Source organism: Cebidichthys violaceus, unplaced genomic scaffold (genome assembly GCF_023349555.1).
Source record: "Cebidichthys violaceus isolate CVI_PGR_0920_01 unplaced genomic scaffold, fCebVio1.0.p SCAF_28, whole genome shotgun sequence".
In the NCBI taxonomy this organism is placed as follows: Eukaryota; Metazoa; Chordata; class Actinopteri; order Perciformes; family Stichaeidae; genus Cebidichthys; species Cebidichthys violaceus.
In genome coordinates this window covers 48,704-70,000 of record NW_027176461.1, presented here as the reverse complement: position 1 = coordinate 70,000, position 21,297 = coordinate 48,704, and the positions used below count along the sequence as shown (strand labels likewise).

Below are 21,297 nucleotides of genomic sequence, written 5' to 3'. Positions count from 1 at the left end.
GCAGAAATCCTTCTTTAGATCATTAATGTCCGTCTCCGCGTTTTCCGGACAAATTGGTTCGGCGGCTCATGAGTCGTTAATTGGCTTGGTGCGAGTTCCGGTAACCCCAAGGCTGTTTCAAGTCATACTGAATGGATGAAATTCACTTTCAAACTTGGTGTGCCGCGGACGGAAGAGCGGGATTCACATGTTATTTACGAGCGCGTCGTTCGGCGGGATGCTGCGAGTGCGTCTCTCCTCTGCAAGGTCCGAAACTTTTCTCCCATTACGCGCAGCCGGAGAGAAAGATGCGCCACCTGGATTAGACCCCTCTCTTTTTCCAAAAAAAAAAAGAAAAAAAAAAATCACAATTATAATTACACTCCAGAATTCACCCGAGGTTTCTAATTATGTCAGTGACATCGGTGCTCACCAGTAGACACGAGACAACGTCAAAATCGGCCGTCATATTTGTTTACCCAGATTTGTGTTGGGGATCCAGCCTGGCGCACGCTTTGTTCCGCTCCTCTCACACCTTAAATCTCTCCGCCGCCTCAAACTGCGTCCGCTTGACCTTTTTCCCCTTATTGCAGTTCAGACAAATACGTCCACGATGCTTATTTCCGTTATTTTCAGTCCAAAGTTATCACACAAGAACAACGAGACGGGAACATCCTCCCCGCGCACACCGCGAGCTCTTACAGCATCTCAACTTGGTGATCCCTCCGCTGTCACTGGCTCTAATCCAATGCGACTCCAGTCTGCGGTGCGCCTCCGCTCTCTGTGCGTCACGCTGACCGGCGCAGCAGGGAGGCCGTTGATGATCGCAGCTTTAATCCGTATACGCGCTCCCACGCGACCTCCACCTATGGCGGCAACAACACTCACCGGCACCCTGATTCGGTGTGAGTAACCTCCACCCCTCCCCTCTCCATCTCGCGCTCGCTTTTTTTTTTTTTTCCTTTCCGCGCGGGCGGGGTCTGTAGCCGTGCCGTGCCGCGCACCCTCCGGGGACTCAGGGTTGGCTGACTCACTGCGTCCCAGTGATACACAACCGGGGATGTTTGAAATCCTCAACTCAATGAAACACTTATTGTTTGAGGGAAGACTGACTCTTTTAGTTTGCTATGACATGAATTATGAATTAAGGTGCGAACACATACATTAGGATGAAATATTGCAGTTTCCCGGAGGAAAACTGGATATTATAGTTTTGATTGTGGTCGTTTACTTGTTAAGCTTATTAATCACACTCACAACCATCTGTGTTGACTAAATGCTGTTTATTTGCATCGCAGCTGGACACGTAAAGCACTCATAAAGTTCACTGGTGTTTGAAAGCCGCGGCCTGATGGATGGGCTCAGGGAGAGGGAGGAAGAGGCCGTCTGATTGATCGCTGGAACAGTGGAGTCATATTCTATCAGTGTCCATTAGGCACAAAGGGCAAGCGACGGCAGCGCCGAGTTTAAAACCTGTGAGCCATAAACCTCCAGATAGCGCTGTCTGACGGAGCGCCGCCACCCCTGCTGCCTCTGTCCTGCGCGCGCGCGCGTGCAGACTCCTAAAACATATCCATCTTAGGCATTTGGTCTCAGCACCAATGGAGGGAGATGCAGTAACTACATTGTTTCCACAAAGCGCTCCATCATTTTTTCCCCCCCTAGCGTGTCGATAACTCGGGCAGAATGAGCTCCAGTGAGGATCAATCCACTCTCAGCAAGATGGGAATTGATTCAAGGAAATGATTTGCAACAAGTCAATCTGCATTCTTTAAAAGAAAAAGAAAAGAGCATCACCACGTTAGCAGACTGAGCTGAGATAAGAGGGTGTTCTGCAGTGTATACAAACTCTCTCCACCGCCTTGTCCCACCCTTCAAAAACCCTAACAGGCCCGTGTAATGATTTGAAACGGAACCTTTCTGCAGCTCCAGCCTTCACATCTTATTGTGCCTCTCGGTTGGATCCTTTATGCAAAGTGTCCTACTTTTGCGATTGCTTTTTTTTCCCTGCCTGCAAAGTAATGCCTATAATTTGGGCGGCGTGAATCCAGGCAGGGAGAGAGAACCCATGCACCCCCATAACCCAAATACAGCTGCGTGTTGTCCGCCTCTGTGGATGAATAATTCAACATCTGTCTGAGGCGTGCATATGTAAACAGGTGGATCGTCTCCTCGTGGCTTTTTTTTTGTTTTTTAAGCGGAGCCACTATAGACCAAAAGACATCCTTCACCTATAGGCTTCAGGCTATTCCCTGGGGCGTCGCCCTGAAAGTGAGTATAAATCTCACGTAAACCGTGCGGGCTACATTGGGTGTATTGAGATATGAAGGCCTCTTAAGTGATCCTAAATCTGAAAGGAATGTGGGTCACAGAGTCAGTGTCAAAGACATGACTCCTTAAAAGGGTGTTAAATCCTTGAATTTATAGCTGGTTAAGTCTGTGATTGCTCTGCAGTTTAACTCAAGAGAGACATGAATTATCACCCAGCTCCAAATCTTAAAACATAAAAACAGATGAATATATATCTATTTTCAAGATGTTCACTAACAAAGCAGCCGTTCACATTCAGCCGACTTTCAAGTCTCACACATCCACATTTCTTTTTTCCCCCCTCGGTGACTAACTGGCTTTTGTGGGGATTGAACGCGTCACAAATGATATACAGGACGGTCTCTTGAACCACTTAGGCCCCATTCAGTCCCCACCGGCCTCGCATTTGTGTGTGGCCTTGGCGTTTGCCGGTATTTGCTTGATTAGAGGCCGCGGTACTAATGTAAATAAATGTTGCCAGATGTGGAAGGATCCCTCGCCCCACATGGTTTCATTTAGTCCCTTGCACACAGCGCTGGATGAAGCCGGGATCATCCCGAGGGTCTGGATCCGGCAAGCAACTGGAGAGGTGGTTGGGGTACGGTAACACGGAGGACACGCTGGACTAGTTAAACGTGCAAATGTTGTAACAGAGCTCCTACAGTACGGCCTCTTTCTTTGCCGTCGAATAACTTTTGGAAAATAAACGTGCCCTTGCTGTACATACAGTGCCTGCCAGTTTCAGCTTCTAAAATGTGCCTCAGCAGATAAAAAATGTATTAAGCACCATATTTTATGTGCCAGTGACTTCTGGTATTTGATAATCCCAAAAACATCACAAATCCATGTTTGGATCGTCTTACTTTTGAGTTACCCTTCCACCCAATTATGCAATCTCTTTGCATTTCAGTATATTCCAAAGAGGATTCTGTGCAGACTGCTCTAAATTACTCTTGGTGCAGAGTGAAATACTAAGAGGCTGCAAGTAAACACGGGTCTGAGGTATCAAAGCAGCATCAAAGAGTAAAGTTGCTGCCATGGAGTTCCCCGACTAGTCGGGATACACTGAAGATTTAAAAAACAAACAAAAAGTACCTGAACATATTTTAGCAGAAGTTATTGTTCCAATGCCTCAAAGGGCAACATTCTAATAAATGATCTGCTCAAGAAGCTTCTTTTTGCATCCTGTAACCTGCTGTTGAGATTTCTGTCATGCTGGTATCACTCAGCAAGTATGAGACTGTATTATACTCCGACCTTCAAGCATGTTTTCTGATGCGAAGCAATGAGAGAAGAGAAACAAGTGCCTTCACATCAAGTTGGACACACTACATTTAAAGACCACTCTCCACAAACTGCTGGGATTACAGCTCCTCTCGGCCACAAATACAGACACCACTGGACTCAATTCTCCTCTCATTTGTCCCCCTCATGAGGCAAGAAGAGCTGAGGTTAATCCTCTCTACCACTCTGCAGGGAAGTCGATGGAGAAAAAAAAAAAAAGAAAAAAGGTATAATGCCAGAAAGCCCAGGCAGGCACTTGAGATTAAGCCACTAACTATTGACATTGTGAGTGGCAGGTAAAGTCACCTCTGCTCAAGGGCCTTGGATTACCAGCAGAGAGCAAGACCTCCCCCTAGTGGTTCAGAGGGTGAAGAACTGGTTTGTCATTGAGGATTTTCCACTCGCATCCCTGAGGAACTTGGTGCTAAAGATGTCAGATACGTCCGATGCCCGATAACCAACGTTTGTGTTTTTAATCTTATTAATTTATGAGACACAGCGATTTAGTTTCCACAGCAACCTGGCTCATCTCCTCAGTCAGACGGACCTGCTCAACAGAAAAGGTCACAGCAGAGCGTAGGAGGATGGCGGATTATTAGGAATCATTGAGAATAGCAAGTATCCAGCGTTTCACACCAAATTAACCCTCTAACCCGGTCAGAATCATAATGGTGTCTGCAAGGCATTGAGCTCAACCAAGATTAGCAGTCAAGTCAAGATGGGATGAGTACAAAGTTGGAAATATAGTAAAAGGATTAAAAACAACCCACCAGTAGTAAACAGGATGGGAAACAGGGGAAATGTTACAAAGTGTTAACTGATACAGAGCAGCAGCTCCACAGGACAGAGAGGAAGAGACAGAAACCAAATGAGGCCAGATGAAAGAAGGAACAAACTAAAGATTTATTGAAGGCAGCAGAAGATGCAAGAGACAAGAACAGAATGGCAAAGGGAGGGGGGGGCACATACAGAGACACTTCTGTGTTCAGATAGGTTTAATGTCTTTGTTACAAAAGTTTTTTTTGTTTTTACAGCTCCGCAGAGCTCAATAGGTCTGTATTGTTTTATCAAAATATACATGTTTTGAACGTAAAGTGGATATAATCCAAATGATTGTGGTACAAAAACATGAATATATACAACCATCAATCCCGCTTCATACAATAACCCCACCCCGCCCCCATATAAAAGAGAAACATAAAAGCTTTAACAAAAAAAAAAGAAAAGGCATATAATCTTCTACACCATCAACAGCACAGCTAGGACTGTGGTTCAATTAAGTATCCGTGCTAAAGCAAACTCTACCAAAGTAGGCTCTTTGTAATGTCAATCCAACAAAACGGGATACATTATACAGTATAGACTGATTACCCAAACATATTTTAACTTCATGTGACATTTGTCCAAGGCATCTGAGAAACGGAAAAAAAGGAAACTGAAGCCTTGTGTACTTGTGGAAATGTGAGAAAAAGAAAAAAGAAAAATCACAACACTACAAAACAGCAGGGTAGAAGATACTTTGGTCCTTAACAGCAATAACCGCCTGTAGCTACATGAAGCTTCGTTAAACCATGCATAATAATCTTTTACAAAAATAGAGACAGAGTGAATCTGCATCTGGTCCAAAACTACAGTGGTCGAGGCTGTGGAGACTGGTGCTTGAGGCACGCAGGAATGAGACGACGTTTTAAGACTTCAGCGTGATGGCGCCAACTTGGACCTATCGTTGAGGAAAAGTGCACTAAAGAACCTGGCTGTGGCGTAGAGGTGGACACAGACCGGAATGGGTGAGGGCTAACCCACCATGTAATCCTGTTATCCTGAATTTAAGAAAAAAATATATATACTGGGTTTGGGATTTTGTTTGTTTTTTTAGACACAGTCCAAGACTGTTTCAGTTGACAAATGACTCCAAGCTGCTCTCTCACAGGTAGGTTTACCTGCACATAATGGGATAAAGGCATCTTTAGAGACCGAGAGGTAAACAAAGTCAACTGACCGGGCCGGAAAATGTTTCGGCCCCGGATTAAAAACTCAAGGCACTGTGATAATGATCAAACCCAGCCACTACATATAGGTATCAGATAAGCTTAGCAGTGATACACATGTAAATACTAACATTAAAAGAAAAGATAAATGAATATATAGGTGTCCACGTATAGATGAACATAATATGGTTAAATGACACCCCAAACACAGCGGTCCCGCCTGAGGAAGGACTACATGGAGGTGGATGAGGACTGTAAGACAGGAAGGCCGGCTACAGCTCAGACTCCTGCCACAAAACAACACCTAACAGAGCTACATCACCTAGCAAGGATATTAGGCACCTAACTGACATACATTCATAGTTTCTACATACATATAATGGGGATATGCATACAAATCTCTAGAAAAAACAATTGTGTTTTTAAGATGAAACTGAAGTTTGAATGAGCCACTTTCACCCCCCCAAATTTTAACAATGCTGGTACATACCACAAGGCATGAAAAAGGCATTTTCGAGAGCCACGTCTTTTCCAAATAAAGCCAGAGCGATGCTTAAGGCAATCTGGTTTGGGGTAAAGGAAGGCACAAGACTGTAGATACAGATGTTGTAAGAAAAATGCATCCTTATCGAACGACTCCAGATAGTGGTATGGATCCCCCGAAGCAATTAAGCGGGTAGTTACAAGAAGATAAAATCAAAATGGATACTGGGATATTAATTGTTTGGTGGTCTGTGGGCCAAAACAAAATCCTTTGTATCGAACCGTTTCTGACTGGCCAAACAGGGTCAAAGTGGCATTTCAAAAAGACACACACACACACACACACACACACACACACACACACACACACACACACACACACACACACACACACACACACACACACACACACACACACACACACACACACACACACACACACACACACACACACACGACCATCACAATAAAAGGAATGCTGAAGTGTGTCTTGTGTGGATACGATTCATCCACATGAGCATCTGTGTGGTGGAGGGTGTCTTTTTTAAACTTTTTTTTTTTTTTTTTTTTTTTAAGCGATTTGGTCTAAAGTGACAGTTTATCGGCTGCCTCTACTTCACCTCCAGTATAACATGTTTCACTGCAGAATGTTGCCCCCCTCCTCAGGAACCCCACTTAAGAACTAAATGATTCATTTGATGGTTTGGGTACCAAGAACCGGTCCTGACCTGGAAACAGAAACGTGCTTTGATTCTATTTACCGATTCCTGAGCCAAATTATGACCCATTCGTTTACATCGTCTGTCACACTGCATGTGAAGAGTGTTTACATCATTACGGGCAGGAACTACCGCTTACAAGCGTAACAAAAGAGAGTAGTGATACAGGAAAATGTAATCACAAACGTAACGGCTTGCTCTAACATACTGTGGCATGCCACAAGAATGCATGTTTTAGAGGTCCAAATCAGAATGCCCCAGAGTCAGCTAGTGTTAGCACGACCAACTCAAATACAAACAAGTGTAACACTAATCTGTGTGGCATGAGAAAATATTCATATTTGCTTACATGTTAATGTAAAATACCTTGTATTTTATGGTGAACTAACAGTTTATGACGCCGTAAATCAAAAGAAAACGTGGTTTGATTTTTTAAACATATGTTAGTAACGTAGGACAAAAATTGGAACCAGGAATCGGAAGCACCATGGTTTAAATGTGACACCCAAACCTATTAATGAGGGGAATGATTAAGAATGGTGACGGGAGCAACATTCTACAAAGAACCACAGACATCAAGATGTAACGGTGGCCATCTCCACTGAAGGCCACCTTGACAAGAGTAGCGTTCAGATGGCGGAACACTTGGAGGGAGGGAGGAACGGCACTCAGATGGTGGACTTTGAGAAGGACACTCGAAGGTGGTGGTTCTCTCCCAGATCATGGTTGTGGAACTCAATGAGGGACTCAATTGCCTCCTCGACTGAGCCCATCTGGATCAGGGCCATCTTGCGGTCTTTCCTGTTAAATAAAAAGAGGGAACAACGTGTTCTTAAAGTGTTGACAACTTTTGCCGTTTGCTACGTTATGACTGATTTGTCTCTGTAGAGTCTGAATGAGATGTCTTGTACACCAAACAACAAATAGAAGAAAGAATGTCAAACACAGAAGGACCTAACAATGACTGGACTGAGGCTTACTGAAAGAACTTGAAGGCCTTCACTGTGGCTCCTGAGCTGGCAAAAAGCCTCCGGAGGTCGTCCTCCACCACAGAAGGCCTGAAAGCAGAGGAAAACAGAGGATTTACACAAAGCTTTTATGTGTGTTTATGTTCCCTTTACTTATTAGCATTTTCCTGTTTATTTACTGGTATTGTGAAACAAGAGGCCTGATTAGTTTGAAAAATGCACCTCTAGAGTAGCATGTTTAGAAAATACTGCCACAACTACTTAATCCCAAGCACTAAATATAGAAAAGAATGAGTCATGACTACAAAGGAAAAAGCTTACAGCACAAAAGCTGCTCAGGGAGAGAGTGGGAATGAAAATGAGGCTCTCGCGGCTGAACTCACGGTATGTTGGAGAGGTGGAGTGTTGCCGAGGGTGGGAAGATGTTGGAGTAATTTTTGGAGCCAGGCTTCTTGAAGCGGTGCAGCGGTGAGTTGCCGTAGTCCTTTGTGAGACCCTGGTCCTCGTGGCCTTCTCTGGGCAGCTGCACTGTGGTGTGTTTTGAAGACGTCACGCGCATGGCCCGGCCATGAAGACGCTGACCGTTCAGGTGGCTCATAGCTGAGAAACATCAACAGGATTAATTCATTTCCATCCGTAGCCTCCTTGACTGAGCATCACATTACTTATGGTGTCCTCGTGAATGGTAAAACAAGTAAACTATGAGAAAAGAAAACCTGTCCCGGCTCTATAATGTATGGTAAGATTAAGAGGAGAACGGTACACAAGATGAAAGAAAAGTGATACATCTAAAAGAAAACTAATTGTGATTTTGCAGGGCTGGAGTGTAGCTACCTAGCTGAGCCTGAGTGCTATCAGACATCTGGATCAGAGCGTTCTCCTTTTTATTAAACAGGATCTTCACTCTCATCACGTCGCCGTACACACCTGGGGAGGAAGAGGAAGGGGTCACGATACAGATGCGACAAAGAACACAACCTTAACAGGAGCTACATCACAGCAACAAAACCTATTTAAACCATCACATCAGGGACAGAAATATTTATACTGCCACTAAATGACCACTGTCTGATTAATAAGTCATTGTCAGGCTATTCTACCAATGATCCGTTCAATTCTGCATGGGATCTCTAGAAGTAATCCTATGTAAGCCCTCTTAAGATTACAATTACACAGATGCCGACAGCTAAAGTGGTTGTGCTCGATAAGAGAGGGAGTGATTCGAAGGCGAAAATCAAAGAGTGGTAAAATGAGTGGTTTGGTCGATTTGATCGCTATACAGTAAAGAAAACAATGATTTCTCGAGGGCTTAATAGAGACACATGCAGGAATAAACTAAACATGCACATACCTACAGTAGAGTAACTGCAGAGGAATAATATGGCGACATAATCTGAGGGATATGTCAACTCACAATAACTAAAAAGCAGCAGCATTTCATCTTTGCATATACTATTGCTGAGTGACTCAAGGCAACCGGAGAAAAATCTACTTAGCAAAAACGGTATTCGCTGAAATTTCATGGGTTAAGATTGGACCGTGCAGAACCAAATAAAGTATTGACTTTTCGTTCTCTTCCTGAGGGTAATACTTAAGAATTTAGATTGGCTTCCTGCCTCATTCCCAAACAAAATGATGCCCACATTTCTATTTAGTTAGGCAACGTTTCCATTACGGGGCTGTGCTCTTTGAAGATGAAAACAATGTTTGTTGCCCATGGACAGTAAACCTTCTGCTGTTAAAAATAAAATGCTGCAGCTTTGTGTGGTGTTCTCACCTTACTTTCCTCACACAAACCCACAACAACCAAAACAGGTCATACAACCCCAAAAACAAACAGACACCCCCACCCTTCATAGCCCTGTAGCCTGATGACGAGCCATCAGGGGTTAAAAAAACAAAGCCAACAACATGAGACAAGACATGCCCACCTTGCCAGGTAACAGTAGTAATAAAAAAAGGAGATGAAAGGATGATAACGTACCGAAAAGAATAAAGAGGCAGTGTGGCGTAACGCTCTTTAGAGACAGCAGGGGGAGTAGCGGGGCCAAAGGGGGATAGGGAACAGGGGAAAAGAGACGGAGCGGAGGACAGTGGAGTGGAGTCGGGACATGTCCGCAGGCCACAGGCAGCGAGGTCCACAGGAAGGCCACAGTACCATGGAGGAAGGAGAGGCATGAGGGACGAAGAGAATGAAGATAGGAGGAGAGGATTCAAAGAGCATGAGAGAGAGAGGAAGACAAGAAAAGAGATGAGGTTGTGGAGGAAAGACAGAGGACAGTGGAGGGGCAGATGATGGCAAAAATCGGGGGGAGACCAATGGAGGTGCCAATGTTGTGTTTTTTGTTGAGTTGAAATTTGTGGGTGGTGACCAAATTGGGGCATGATGGATTGGGGAGGGTTGGGTGGTTGTAGTAGTGATAGAGGAGTGGCAGAGGGGAGGAGGAGGACAGAGGGAACAATTGGTTGTGGGGCGTGCAGTCAGTTGGCAAGAGTTGAGGTGGGGGGGTGGGGGGGTTTAAAACAAAGAGGGAGAGGGGGACAGAGAAAGGAGAGAGAGAAAAAAGGAAGTAAAAAAACAAGGTCAGTATACACAAAGAAATGTAGTGCTTCAGACAGTAGAACTGGCTAAATTAAAATGCACTGTCACTATGGGAACACTAGGAGAAAAAGAAGAGAAAAAAAAGATTAACAATGAAATACAGAAAAAGGCAGAGACAATATGTACTTTTAATTACAGGCTACGTTTGTTTTATTCTAATGTAACTAACTAATCTAAACAGTCAACTCTGAATGTCAACTACCAGCTGATCTTTAAATTAGCATGCTTAACGTGATGACTACGTAACTACAGTGAATGTAATGAGTGCGACAGGCTACCAATGCATTTTACACACTATATAAGAAATGATCTAAATCCGGGCATGGTGCGTTTCTTTACAAAAGAAGAAAAAAAGTAATATTGTCTCTCCAACAACTCAAGAATGATTTCAACTAATGGACAAAAAATGAAGATATGAAATGGTAGGTTTTTTTAAAAAAAGAAGTTAGTGTTTTGAATAAACTTAAAATTCACAGTGAGCAAAGTGGCAGGTCAGAAATGCAGCAGGTTTGGTCAAACACAGAGAGGTCCTGAAAGAGAAGAGGTTTGACTCCATAACCCCTTTTCATTAAAAACTGTGGTACGGGTACTCCAACTAGTCTGGTCACATGGAGGTGGTGGGAAATGGGAGGGGGGGGGGGGCAACCAATGCAGCGCTTATACAAATGTATCCAGGTCCATGAACCGTAGTGTAAACAAATGGCACTGTGGCATTTTAACGTTTCTCAGCACTGTACTGACGGAGACAGAGCGTACAGCTGTTTAGGCCTAGTGAGTGTACTGACCTCAGGGTTCAGATTGCTGACCAACAACACATGGTGTCCCGCAGAGGCACCGAACCCGGACAGGCCGAGCCGGCTAGCGGCTGCCGCGGCAGCGGCCATGCCGCCGTGGCTCACGCCCAGGGACGCCAGGGCACCGGGCATACCAGGCATTGACAACCCTAAGAGGAACAAAATATTAATTTAACCATTACTTGCTGCTTTCTACACACTGAAGATATCTTGTAATGGAGAAAATACTGGGAAATATATCCAGTATGTTCACGTCAAGGCCAATTACACACTATATGTAGTAGGCAAATATTTGGATAAGAGATGCAGGGTAAAATAAAGTTTGTGAACGGACCTGACTGCTGGATGGCGAAGGCTGGGGGGAAGCCATGAGCTGCACCATAAGGAGAGGCTGAGATCAGGCCCGGAGCAGCTGGGACAGGAAGCAAAAGAAACGGAACAAAAATAAGAACAAAGACTACTTCCCCCAGGTGCCCCCAGGGTTCTTCAAGTTTAATTTAATACCACTTAAAATTCTCCGCTTCCTTGACTGTACATCCAGGTTCGTTGTTAAAATGACACTTGTTAGTCGCCTCTAACGTTGGCTTGTTAGTAGCAAGGTGCGAGGCATTTCGTTTTCTTTCCTGACAACTGAATGATCACTCCATGGTCAAGAGCGTAAAGCAATAACCTGACGTTAACAATACATGTATCGTTGTATAACATTAAAGTCACACCAAACAAAAGTAAATAGTATGCATGTTACACACAAAAGATTTTATACATTTGACAATTTTTTATGATGTTACGGTATTCATCTGATACTACAAAAAGGCAAAGTAAAACTTTGTTAACAAAATGCAATACTTTCAAGGCCTTATTTTGAGAATATGAAATCCAATGCTTTTATTAAGACCCCACGGGCACCTTGTTCTGCAAATCTTGCCCCAATCTTACCAAATGCAGCAGCTGCCATGGTCTGATGGTCCAGGGAGGCCTGTGAGTCTGCAGTGGGGAGGTCTGGACGGGTGTAATCCCGGCTCTTGTCGTTGTTGTACTTGACATTGAGGCTGGTGAGCTTGGAGAAGCTGATTCTCAGGGTACAGCAGGCGTTGTAGATGTTCTGTCCATCCAGAGACTGAGACAGATATTGGGAGATTTAGACTTAAGATATCTGTGTGATGCGTTTTAAATACAGTTTCATTAGTCAGTCCCACGATGTTTACACGGAAGTGAATCTCAATCCAGGTGCAAAAGTGGTGGCAACAACGTCAGACTGAAACATGACAAAGAGCACTAGCTGTACCAGTCTTACCAGTTTGGCGTGCTGAGCCGTCAAGCCATCGGCATACTGGATCAGAGCCTGGAATTGGTTGTTCTTGGTGAATGTGATGATCTTCAGCACAGTGCCGAACTTAGAGAATATCTGGAGGTGGAGACAGCACGATTAGGGGTGAAATCGCAACAAACAGTTTAATTTAAACTGTATGGGAAGATAAACAACAAGGGAATACATTTGCATATTTTCTTAAAACAAGAGTTCCATACTGCCAACATGCATGTTTTGTTATTATGTAGCACTGCACTACCACACGCTTGGCTGCAATCTGCAACCTCACTGCTAGATGTCGCCAAATCCTACACTCTAGACCGTGAAGATTAAAAAGGGGACTGGCAAGCCTATAATATGTGCGAAACAACTAGGTAAATGTAGTTGCTCAAACAAACAACAAAAATGGTGTGTACCTGGTGAAGTACATCCAGGGTGACGGGGTAGAAGAGGTTTTCCACAATGACTCGGAGTACAGGGCTCTGGGACCCTGGTCCTCCTCCCATGCTAGCCACATCTGCTGGAATGGCCATGCTTCCCATCCCACCTCCATGCAGAGCATTGACTGCCTGCAGAGCGGCCTGGGCACGCTGAAGAAAAAGAGGAACTTCTTAGCATGGATGAAGAAAAGTATGCAGCAATAAACAAATGAGTGATTGTAGGTGATACGGTTTTGTTCAAGGCAATTGTCATATTTAGACAACACCATAACTTAGTATCTAGAAATGACTACAACAGTATTTTGAGTCTAAAATACAAACATCAAGTGTGTGTCAGAGTACAAACCCTTACCACTTGGTTGGGGGAGTTGTCGGTCTTCAGCTCCTTATGAGTCGAGTATTGCATGTAGATGGGGTGGTTTCTGATGACGGGGGTTACAGAGGAGTAGTAGCTCACCATCGTCTGTGCACACTCCTCGCTGGTCATTTCTAAGAATGCCTGCAGGGGAGGACCAGAGAAATGCATTTCATTTGATTGTCCCATCACATATAAAAGGTGCCACACTATGTTTATTAAGCATTCCAAATAATCAGGTCTCTTATGAATCGTATGAGTATTTTCACTACCCATCACCATCTACGTTTAGTCAAATCTAATTTGACATCTTTAGTGGTTTTGACACATAACAGCAGGTAATGGAAAACGGGAGATAACGAAGACATTCAATGTTACCACAAGGATTTGACAAAAAGGGTCAGAGTGCTAGAAAGCTCTCTGGTCCCAGCCCCTAAAGAGAGGTTTCACCCAGGAGGGCAAGTACACAGGTTTGGCGAGAACACCTGCATATACATCAGTCCTTACCTGGTTTTTCCCTTTCAGCATCAGCAAATTAGTGACCTTCCCAAAGGGCAGTCCCAGGCCAATAACTTCAGCCTCATTGATGTCGTTGGGCAGCTTGCGTACGTGGACCACGCGTGACGGAACACCAGGACTGCGGACGTCACCTTTGAATTTTTTGCTGTCGTTGCCATTGGCTGCAAGAAAAAAAAAACAGACGCAGATACAATCAGGGAGGGAACAGAGGGCTCTGGTTCTTCTTGAATAATGGATTGATCGTCATGGCAACGCAAACCAACACAAACGCCGAAGCACTTCAATAAAAAAAGGATTCAACCCTCCATGGCAACCCCCCCCCCCCCTTACCTGAGCTCATGATATAGGGCCCGTTGGATATGCAGGAAGAAAAGAGTTCGTCGGATCCCCTCTGCAGAAAGAGAGAAAACAATGGTTCACTTCAGTGCATTCACCAATGAGGGCACAGCGTAGCAGGTGGAGAGCACAGCACTCGTATTACAGAGCCATTGTGTGATACAGCAGGAAGTAATCTGATAACCAAAAGAGGATTGAGCAAGCCTGCTCGAGAAGAACACCACCTTCCCCACTGGAAAGGATCAAATGACTTGGCCTGTCAGCAAGGATATTTGACTCCTCATCATAATCATGTCTTGCCGTACCATTTTAATATCGTTCCCCAACAGTAATTCCTAATTCCAAACCTTAGCCACAGTCACAATAAGCCATTATTTCTGACCTTGGGGCAATGTGCCAAATTATCAACATACAAACGCCAATCACACTCATGGAGAAAAAGATACTATTCAACCTGAAGCATAGAAGTCAGCAGCAACATCTTAGCTTTGACAGCAGCTGTCAGTCGGTGCAACCCATCTTCTCATAATTCAGTATTAGGAGGAAGGATAACACACCAAAGCCCTCTGGATCGGAAGACAAGATGGGGAGACTCCTAGCCCACACTAGATTACTGTCTGCTGAGACAGCTTTGTCTGTCCACTCTTGCTCTCTCTAGTAGATATAAAGTGCTGTTTCAGGGCTGTTCTCATGGTTGTGTGTGTGAGTTTGTGGTTGTGTGAGATGAAGTACAGCAGTCACAAGAAGTGGCTCAGCAGCCTAAGCTCTACAACACTCTACAATGGATGTCCTGTTCCAGCTGAGACTAGGGGCATTGTTACACGGCAGCGCACACACATATGGAGCCCCGAGGACTCTCTAGGAGTTGAAGTGTCCTGGAGCGCTTTAACGACAACCAGTCATGCAGGTTTGCTAGCATTCTACTCCACCTTGTGAATCTTGGCCTTAAATTATGCAAGGTGGTGGAGGGGGGATTACAGTCAGGCTGCAAAGTCTACTCAAAAAGGCGGGAACTAGGTGATCCGAGAGAGATTCGGTAACACTTTTAACGGGTGGTGTAGGGTACAGAGTTAGTTGCCATGAGAGCACAACACTGTACGCAGTAGAATAAACTATCCTTTGACTCCCAGATGGTTGGGCTGAGTCGCTCACGCTCACTCTGAGGCCCACACAAACACGGTCTGCTATCTAAATTCATCAAGAGACATTCCTATGCCTACTTAACTGCGGCTTCGGGATCAGGGGCCCTCCTACTTTGGCCAATGTTCAAATCTATACGTAAATGGAATGCATACATGGCAGGCAAATACTGAGCTAAGATTACAAGAAGTGCAAAGGCTCTGACAAGACAAGAGAGAAAAAGACAAAAAAGGACTATCAAGTTTGTTTGTAAATGGGAGGGAGTAGTTAACTCACACCTAACGGTAAAAATAAAAATGCCAAACGACAAGTGGTGTGTTCTAGTTGGGAGGGGAAAGTAAAAAATAAAAATGTTTTTGCTTTTTGTTTGATAAATGGGCCATGGCCAGATATAATCCATGAGAAATGAAGGATGTGGCTCCCGCTTGACTCGATGCTTGTGGGCGGGCAATGTCACATTGTCAGTCAGGAGACCGACTCCAAACAGGAAGAGCAGCATAATCAGGCCTGCTTCCAGGGTTTGGCTAAACTTCCTCTTGGGGACTGATAGTTACTGTTCCATGGCAGGACTCTCTCCCCCCATACTTCCTCATTCTAAAAATAACCACAGAGCTAAGACCGTGTGTAGAACAGAGCAGAAACATCAAAGTCATATAAATATCAGAGGACTGTGTAACAAATGAATGCAGAATATAAACTATAGCTTTTGGAGGGAGTGTGGCAGAGAGTGCAGTGCAGCACAAAGTTAATTTACAAAGCTAAGAAAAAAAAGAAGCATATAACTGGTTTTCAAGTCTACTCTAAGACCGGGCCAAACCCACATTTCCAACAAAAATCCGCTAAATGCGTATCGACATGTTCACATCCTTTGTTTCCACGGGACGTTGACAGTATAATGGTAACCTTCAGTTAGGAGACGATGACACATTACTGGCCAACATGCTGTAACCGAGGAGCAGCTTCCTCTCACCAACAATGGCAGTGGCCTACCGTTCTAATATTTGAAAAAGGGAACATGGACTGCGGGCAGTTTCCCTGCGCACCTGGTTTGCACTGCAAAACTAGGTGCCTGGGGGGGGGGGGGGGGGGTAAATGGTAATCTCCCAGGAAAAACACAAAGGGGAAGAGCACAGGTAACAACATGTTTGTTCACTGTGATCAGCCTTTGCCAGTGTTGGGGGGGCAGGGAACAGTGCCTCACCATGGGACCAGAGGGGGGAGATTGGAATGTGACCGCGGAATGCCAGACACTCTGCCCAGACAGAATAATTACAGATTCCAGCAAGGCAGTGCACCATAACTCAGCATTATCATTACCACAGTGCATTGAATTTGGAAAAAAACAAACGAAAAAGTTAAAGAATCACATTCGGAGTCAAATCTTTGAGTACTCATCAGGACCAAATAAAACTGTGCATTGTTAAAATGTTGAAAAACACACCTTACTGAAATGAATAGAGGGGGTGGGGTAGCCCGTTTACAGGCATGTGTATCAGAGTGCTTGTTTAAACAGTACAAAGACCTTTGGCCGGGACGATGAAGACGGTTGAGACTGGATGGTTACAGCCCTAAGTTGAGTTCAATTACTCCTCCTACACATATCTGCCCGAGGCACTGTTTCCCAGGATTACTACATTTGTATTGGGTACGCAAGTTAACAACCAGCAGTTTGCCAAAAACAACTGTGGTCTTCGTTCAACAAGTTTGCACACACAAACATTCACAAAAGGGCTGCTATTCCAGTGACATAAGCACACAACAGATGCGTGCAAAAAGATTAACATTTGGACAATACTTCACTGATTTGTTTGTCTTGTGCTAGAAATAAGGCTGAAAAAATATGAAGCACCAGGGCAGGATTCAGCTGCTTTCTTAACATTCCAACAAGGCCAACATGCTATTAAGGAACACACAATAAACAGCAGGAAGTTTCATTTCCCTGCAGCCACACAAACCGACAGAAACAGGACAGGAAAACAAAGCCACACATTAATCTATTCTAATTGAATTATCAAATGTCCCATGTCCACAGTCTGAAGAGTTTCTGCAAACTAAATGTGCTGACTGTTGCATATCATAAATCTTTAAAAATGGAGACAGTCTGCAACTGAAAATTCATTACACATGAGAAACGGCTTTGGACAGCAGTTCTGTAATTATAGAGGAAGCTCTTGCAAACCGACCGACTATGCGTTTCAAGTCCCCGGTGTTGGGCGCAGTTATTTTCCATTTTCACTGAATTGTAAAATGCAATGAAAACTCTCATGATCTCAAAGCTATTTTGATTGTGAGTTATTCCAAATTGCAGTATTTACATAGCATCCTGGCAGATGTGTAGATATCTAAAACTCCTGGCAAGACCATGCCAGGAGTTTTAACATATCTACACACAATGTAACATGTGGCATTAGTTTTGTAGTCTAGACAGTGAAATACGGGAAAGTGAAAATAAGCAGAGCTACAAAAAGAAGATGACGAAAAACAAAAATGCCTACCTTTGTGCCAACTGATATGTCATGGACACTTCTGTGAAAGACAAAGAAACTTCATTATTATACAGGAAATGCAAGAAAATATAATGCATTATGGGATCTTTTTTAACAATTATAATCACAACTGTTTAACAATCTACACTCTGGAAACTGTATTTACAAAAGTAATGACATACACATAAACCTAGTACGGATCAAATAAAAAAGGACTTCCTTATTAATTTACGTATAATAAACAAATACTTACTCAATTTCAGGGACGTAGCCGGTTCCCAGAGGGTACAGTTCAGCGTCTAGGCGGCTGTAGTCGATTGACAAAAAAATAAGAGCAAACTTTAGAGTGGAAACAAGTAATAATAAAGCAAATCTCTCAAATATACGTCGAGCTTATTGTTGACCGAGTTCGATGCAACATCGTTTCTGTGCTGGAGGTCCTTTTAACTTAAACTGTCAGTAAATTCAGCCGATCAAAGCGGTAAAATACGCTTTGATTAAAAACAACACGGTATCGTGTATCCTACCCTGTATAGAAGTCTCTGATTCAATCAACGCACAATGTTAAGGCCAGACATCTTCAACATGGCCCTCTGGCACTCCGCAGACAAATGAATGCGGAAATGAGACACGTTGCTTTAGCTAGCGCTCGAGACACTAAGTTACCAATAGTTAGCCAGTGTTCAATAATGTCTGCGTTATGTGTTGCTAGAATATTTCTAAAAACGAGATGTGTATTCACACTATACATATGGCTAAGTAACGTCGGCTTGGCGTTAATTTATTTTATACAAAAATGATAATATATGGTTCACATAACTAACGTTTGTTAGCGATGGCTAGTTAGCAGCTCGTTAGCTTCCGCTCCTGCTATCTGTTGCATGTTTTGATGAAAAAAAAAATGTTTCAAAACTTTCCCGGTCTAACGGTTAAGAAGAAGCAGCCACCGTGGATCAAAACATTCGAATAAGCAACAGCTATATAAAGATGAATAACACGGCGGTGTGTTTGCGTAAAATAAATAAGTCTATAGTGTGGTTCTTTTTCACTTACCCGTCCATTGCACAAGAAAAAAACTGCAGGTCTGAAGCGAAGGTAGGGCGGCAGACTTGCTTGATTTTCTTACAAAATGGCTGAACACACGGAGGCGAGCGCTGATTAGTCCAGCCACTTTCAAGAGCCAAAAACAGGCGGGGACGAGCTTCTACTCGAGTCGCGATTGGACAAGACGACTATCATTTTGTAAAAATTGAATAAAAAAAAGAAGGCCGCGGCAAATTTCCAGATCATCAACCATTGGTCATGTTTGTTTGAGTCTACACTGGTTATTTGTGACAAAAAACGTACTCTGAGTCATCATGATGATAGAATAGAAGAAGAAGAAGGCCAGCATGTCGAGTTTGTCCTAAAAACTGGGCTGAGGGGGGCAATATGGAGTCGCGCTCTCATCCAATCTTGTGATTATACAGCACATGTCTGCAGCATAAACACACCTTCAAAGATGAATACCAAGGAAGTGTCTTTTGTGGCGCATTTAAATGAGCACCAGTGTCCACAACATCGGTATTGTGTTCGGTTTAAAAGGGCTCCTTTACTTCAGTAAAAGTACCAATTCAAAAATACTCGATTAAAAGCAAAAGGACAGAACAAGCTAAATGATCTTGAAGTAGCCTATCAAAATAAAAGTAGGCTACTCATGCAGAAAGGTGGCCTACCATGTGAGTGCTTATTAAATTAGTATTTAATAAGTAATATACGTTAATATGTGAGTAGCATTGAAAAATGTATTGATAAGCTGAGACCAATGCTACTTTTATATAGTATTGGATAGATTAATCTAAAATAGATCATATCTAAAGCTGCTTATATGTGTTGTGTATAAAATCAGCTGTAAAGTAGGCTTACATTTAGCTGTCAAATAAATGTGGTGGAGTAAAAAGTACTATATTGGCCTCTAAAATGTAGTATAAAAACAGGAATAGCCCTGCGTGAAGAACCTCAACGTTGAATGCGCAGTACTTGAGTAAATGTTCCAGTTTAATTGATTTCACAACTTTATATGAGAAAAGTCACTTAAGATTAGAGTCAAGCTAATTTTTGTTTACTGGTGAACCTTAATCCAATACTGGTCATCGAGTGTTAGGAGAATTACGAATCCAGTCACATAGTCATTATGACCCAAACTTTGTGGATCCATTAAAATGTACTGGTGGTTTGAGGTATTCTGATTCAGGGCACACATGGGCTGCAGTTTCTCACCACTCAGTGTGATGTGTAAACAACAATACTGGTTTTGGTGGGGCACAAAACAATCAAGCTGGTAATTGCCCTGATACTGTTTGTCAGCATAAGTATCGATTCAGGAAAGAGTGCTGTAGAAAACACAGTAGTTTAAAATTGCAAAAGGAAAGAGTTCTGGTGTGACAATAAAAGAAGGAGACAACTATACAAATACAATACAGCAAAGAAAACACAAGTAGGTCGCCAAGTTCAATATGCACACTGGTATCATCACAGAAGGAAGAACAACACAAGTGGGAGGCCGTTATGTTCACTCTGGCTTGCTAATTTATAAGAAGAAGAAGAAGAAGAAGAAGAAGAAGAAGAAGAAGAAGAAGGAAAGACCTTCATGTCAAGAAACATACAATTCTTTAATTCAACAGTTGTCAGGCTTACTGGTTTGTATTATTTTTTTGGGAAATGAGGCGAAAGAAAGGAATGATAGCTCTGTCTTAAAAATGTAAAGTTGAGAAGTAACAGAATACCATAAAAAAGTGGATAACTACAGCAGTACAAAGTGTCAACTTGTGAATAAGACGTGTGTGTACAGTAACTTGTGCCTGGAAAATAGTAACAACTGGTGCTGAAACACTGTTGCACCACCAAGGACTTCATGTTGATTTCACTGGTTCTCACAGGTATTGGGCAAAATAAAGTTATTTTGTAGTGAAGGAGGTTGGATTTGAGGAAAATGTGTTCTTTTGTTTCTGTTTGTGTGCCCATCATAATTTGTGCCTCATACTGGGGTAGCGGAGGCTTACATTTAACAAATAATGACAGAGGGAAGGTATATGTTGTCATATCAGCAATAAGACTTGTTATCTTACCTTTTAAAGTAATTTTAAACACGAAAAAATGCCACCTCCTTTTTAATTTCCAATGACTTTTTTATATTCCACCGATCAAACGCAGGACAGTTTTGTTTTTCTCCTGTGTTGTGTCTGCGAGAGCGTGGAAAAAGCGTAGTCAGGGTGTGACCTAAATAACGGAAAACAACATATTCTCTGTCTCGTGATGTGGAACGCTTCTGCTACTTCTATTGAACGGTAAAATCTGTCTCATCACGGAGAATGTGTCAACAAACTGAATCTGCCAAGTTCATACTGGGCTCACGTGAATCTATTAATTGTTGTTTATCGGAGGCAGAACTGCTACAGCATAAAGCAGTATAATAATGTTTTGTTGAATAGTGCATACCTGACCTCCATCTGATGAATGCCCTGTTTAAATGCCCCTCTGCCTTTGTCTCCCTCTCTCACAGTATATTTGACAATTTTCTAACAGAATTAACTTCCACTACAGAAG

At 43.2% G+C, this 21,297-nt stretch overlaps 2 protein-coding genes across 2 annotated transcripts in view; both read right to left on the bottom strand.

Moving 5' to 3' along the window:
- LOC137880371 (ephrin-A2-like) overlaps positions 1 to 837 on the bottom strand; it is a 74,222-nt gene extending 73,385 nt beyond the window's left edge. Inside the window, exon 1 of the mRNA XM_068721706.1 lies at positions 1 to 837. This exon is cut by the window's left edge and continues 272 nt beyond it. The gene's annotated coding sequence lies outside the window, so the exon portion shown is untranslated.
- Positions 838 to 4,452: 3,615 nt separating this feature from the next.
- ptbp1a (polypyrimidine tract binding protein 1a) lies at positions 4,453 to 18,864 on the bottom strand. The gene is made up of 16 exons (XM_068721483.1): positions 18,766 to 18,864; positions 17,966 to 18,019; positions 17,722 to 17,752; positions 14,081 to 14,141; positions 13,739 to 13,911; positions 13,229 to 13,375; positions 12,853 to 13,026; positions 12,422 to 12,532; positions 12,064 to 12,244; positions 11,462 to 11,539; positions 11,119 to 11,276; positions 9,716 to 9,749; positions 8,566 to 8,658; positions 8,115 to 8,331; positions 7,744 to 7,821; positions 4,453 to 7,564 (listed from the first exon to the last, which is right to left on the bottom strand). The coding sequence occupies exons 1-16, from the start codon at positions 18,771 to 18,773 to the stop codon at positions 7,432 to 7,434; spliced, it is 1,731 nt and encodes a 576-aa protein (XP_068577584.1). The 5' UTR covers positions 18,774 to 18,864; the 3' UTR covers positions 4,453 to 7,431.
- Between the last annotated feature and the right edge of the window lie 2,433 nt (positions 18,865 to 21,297).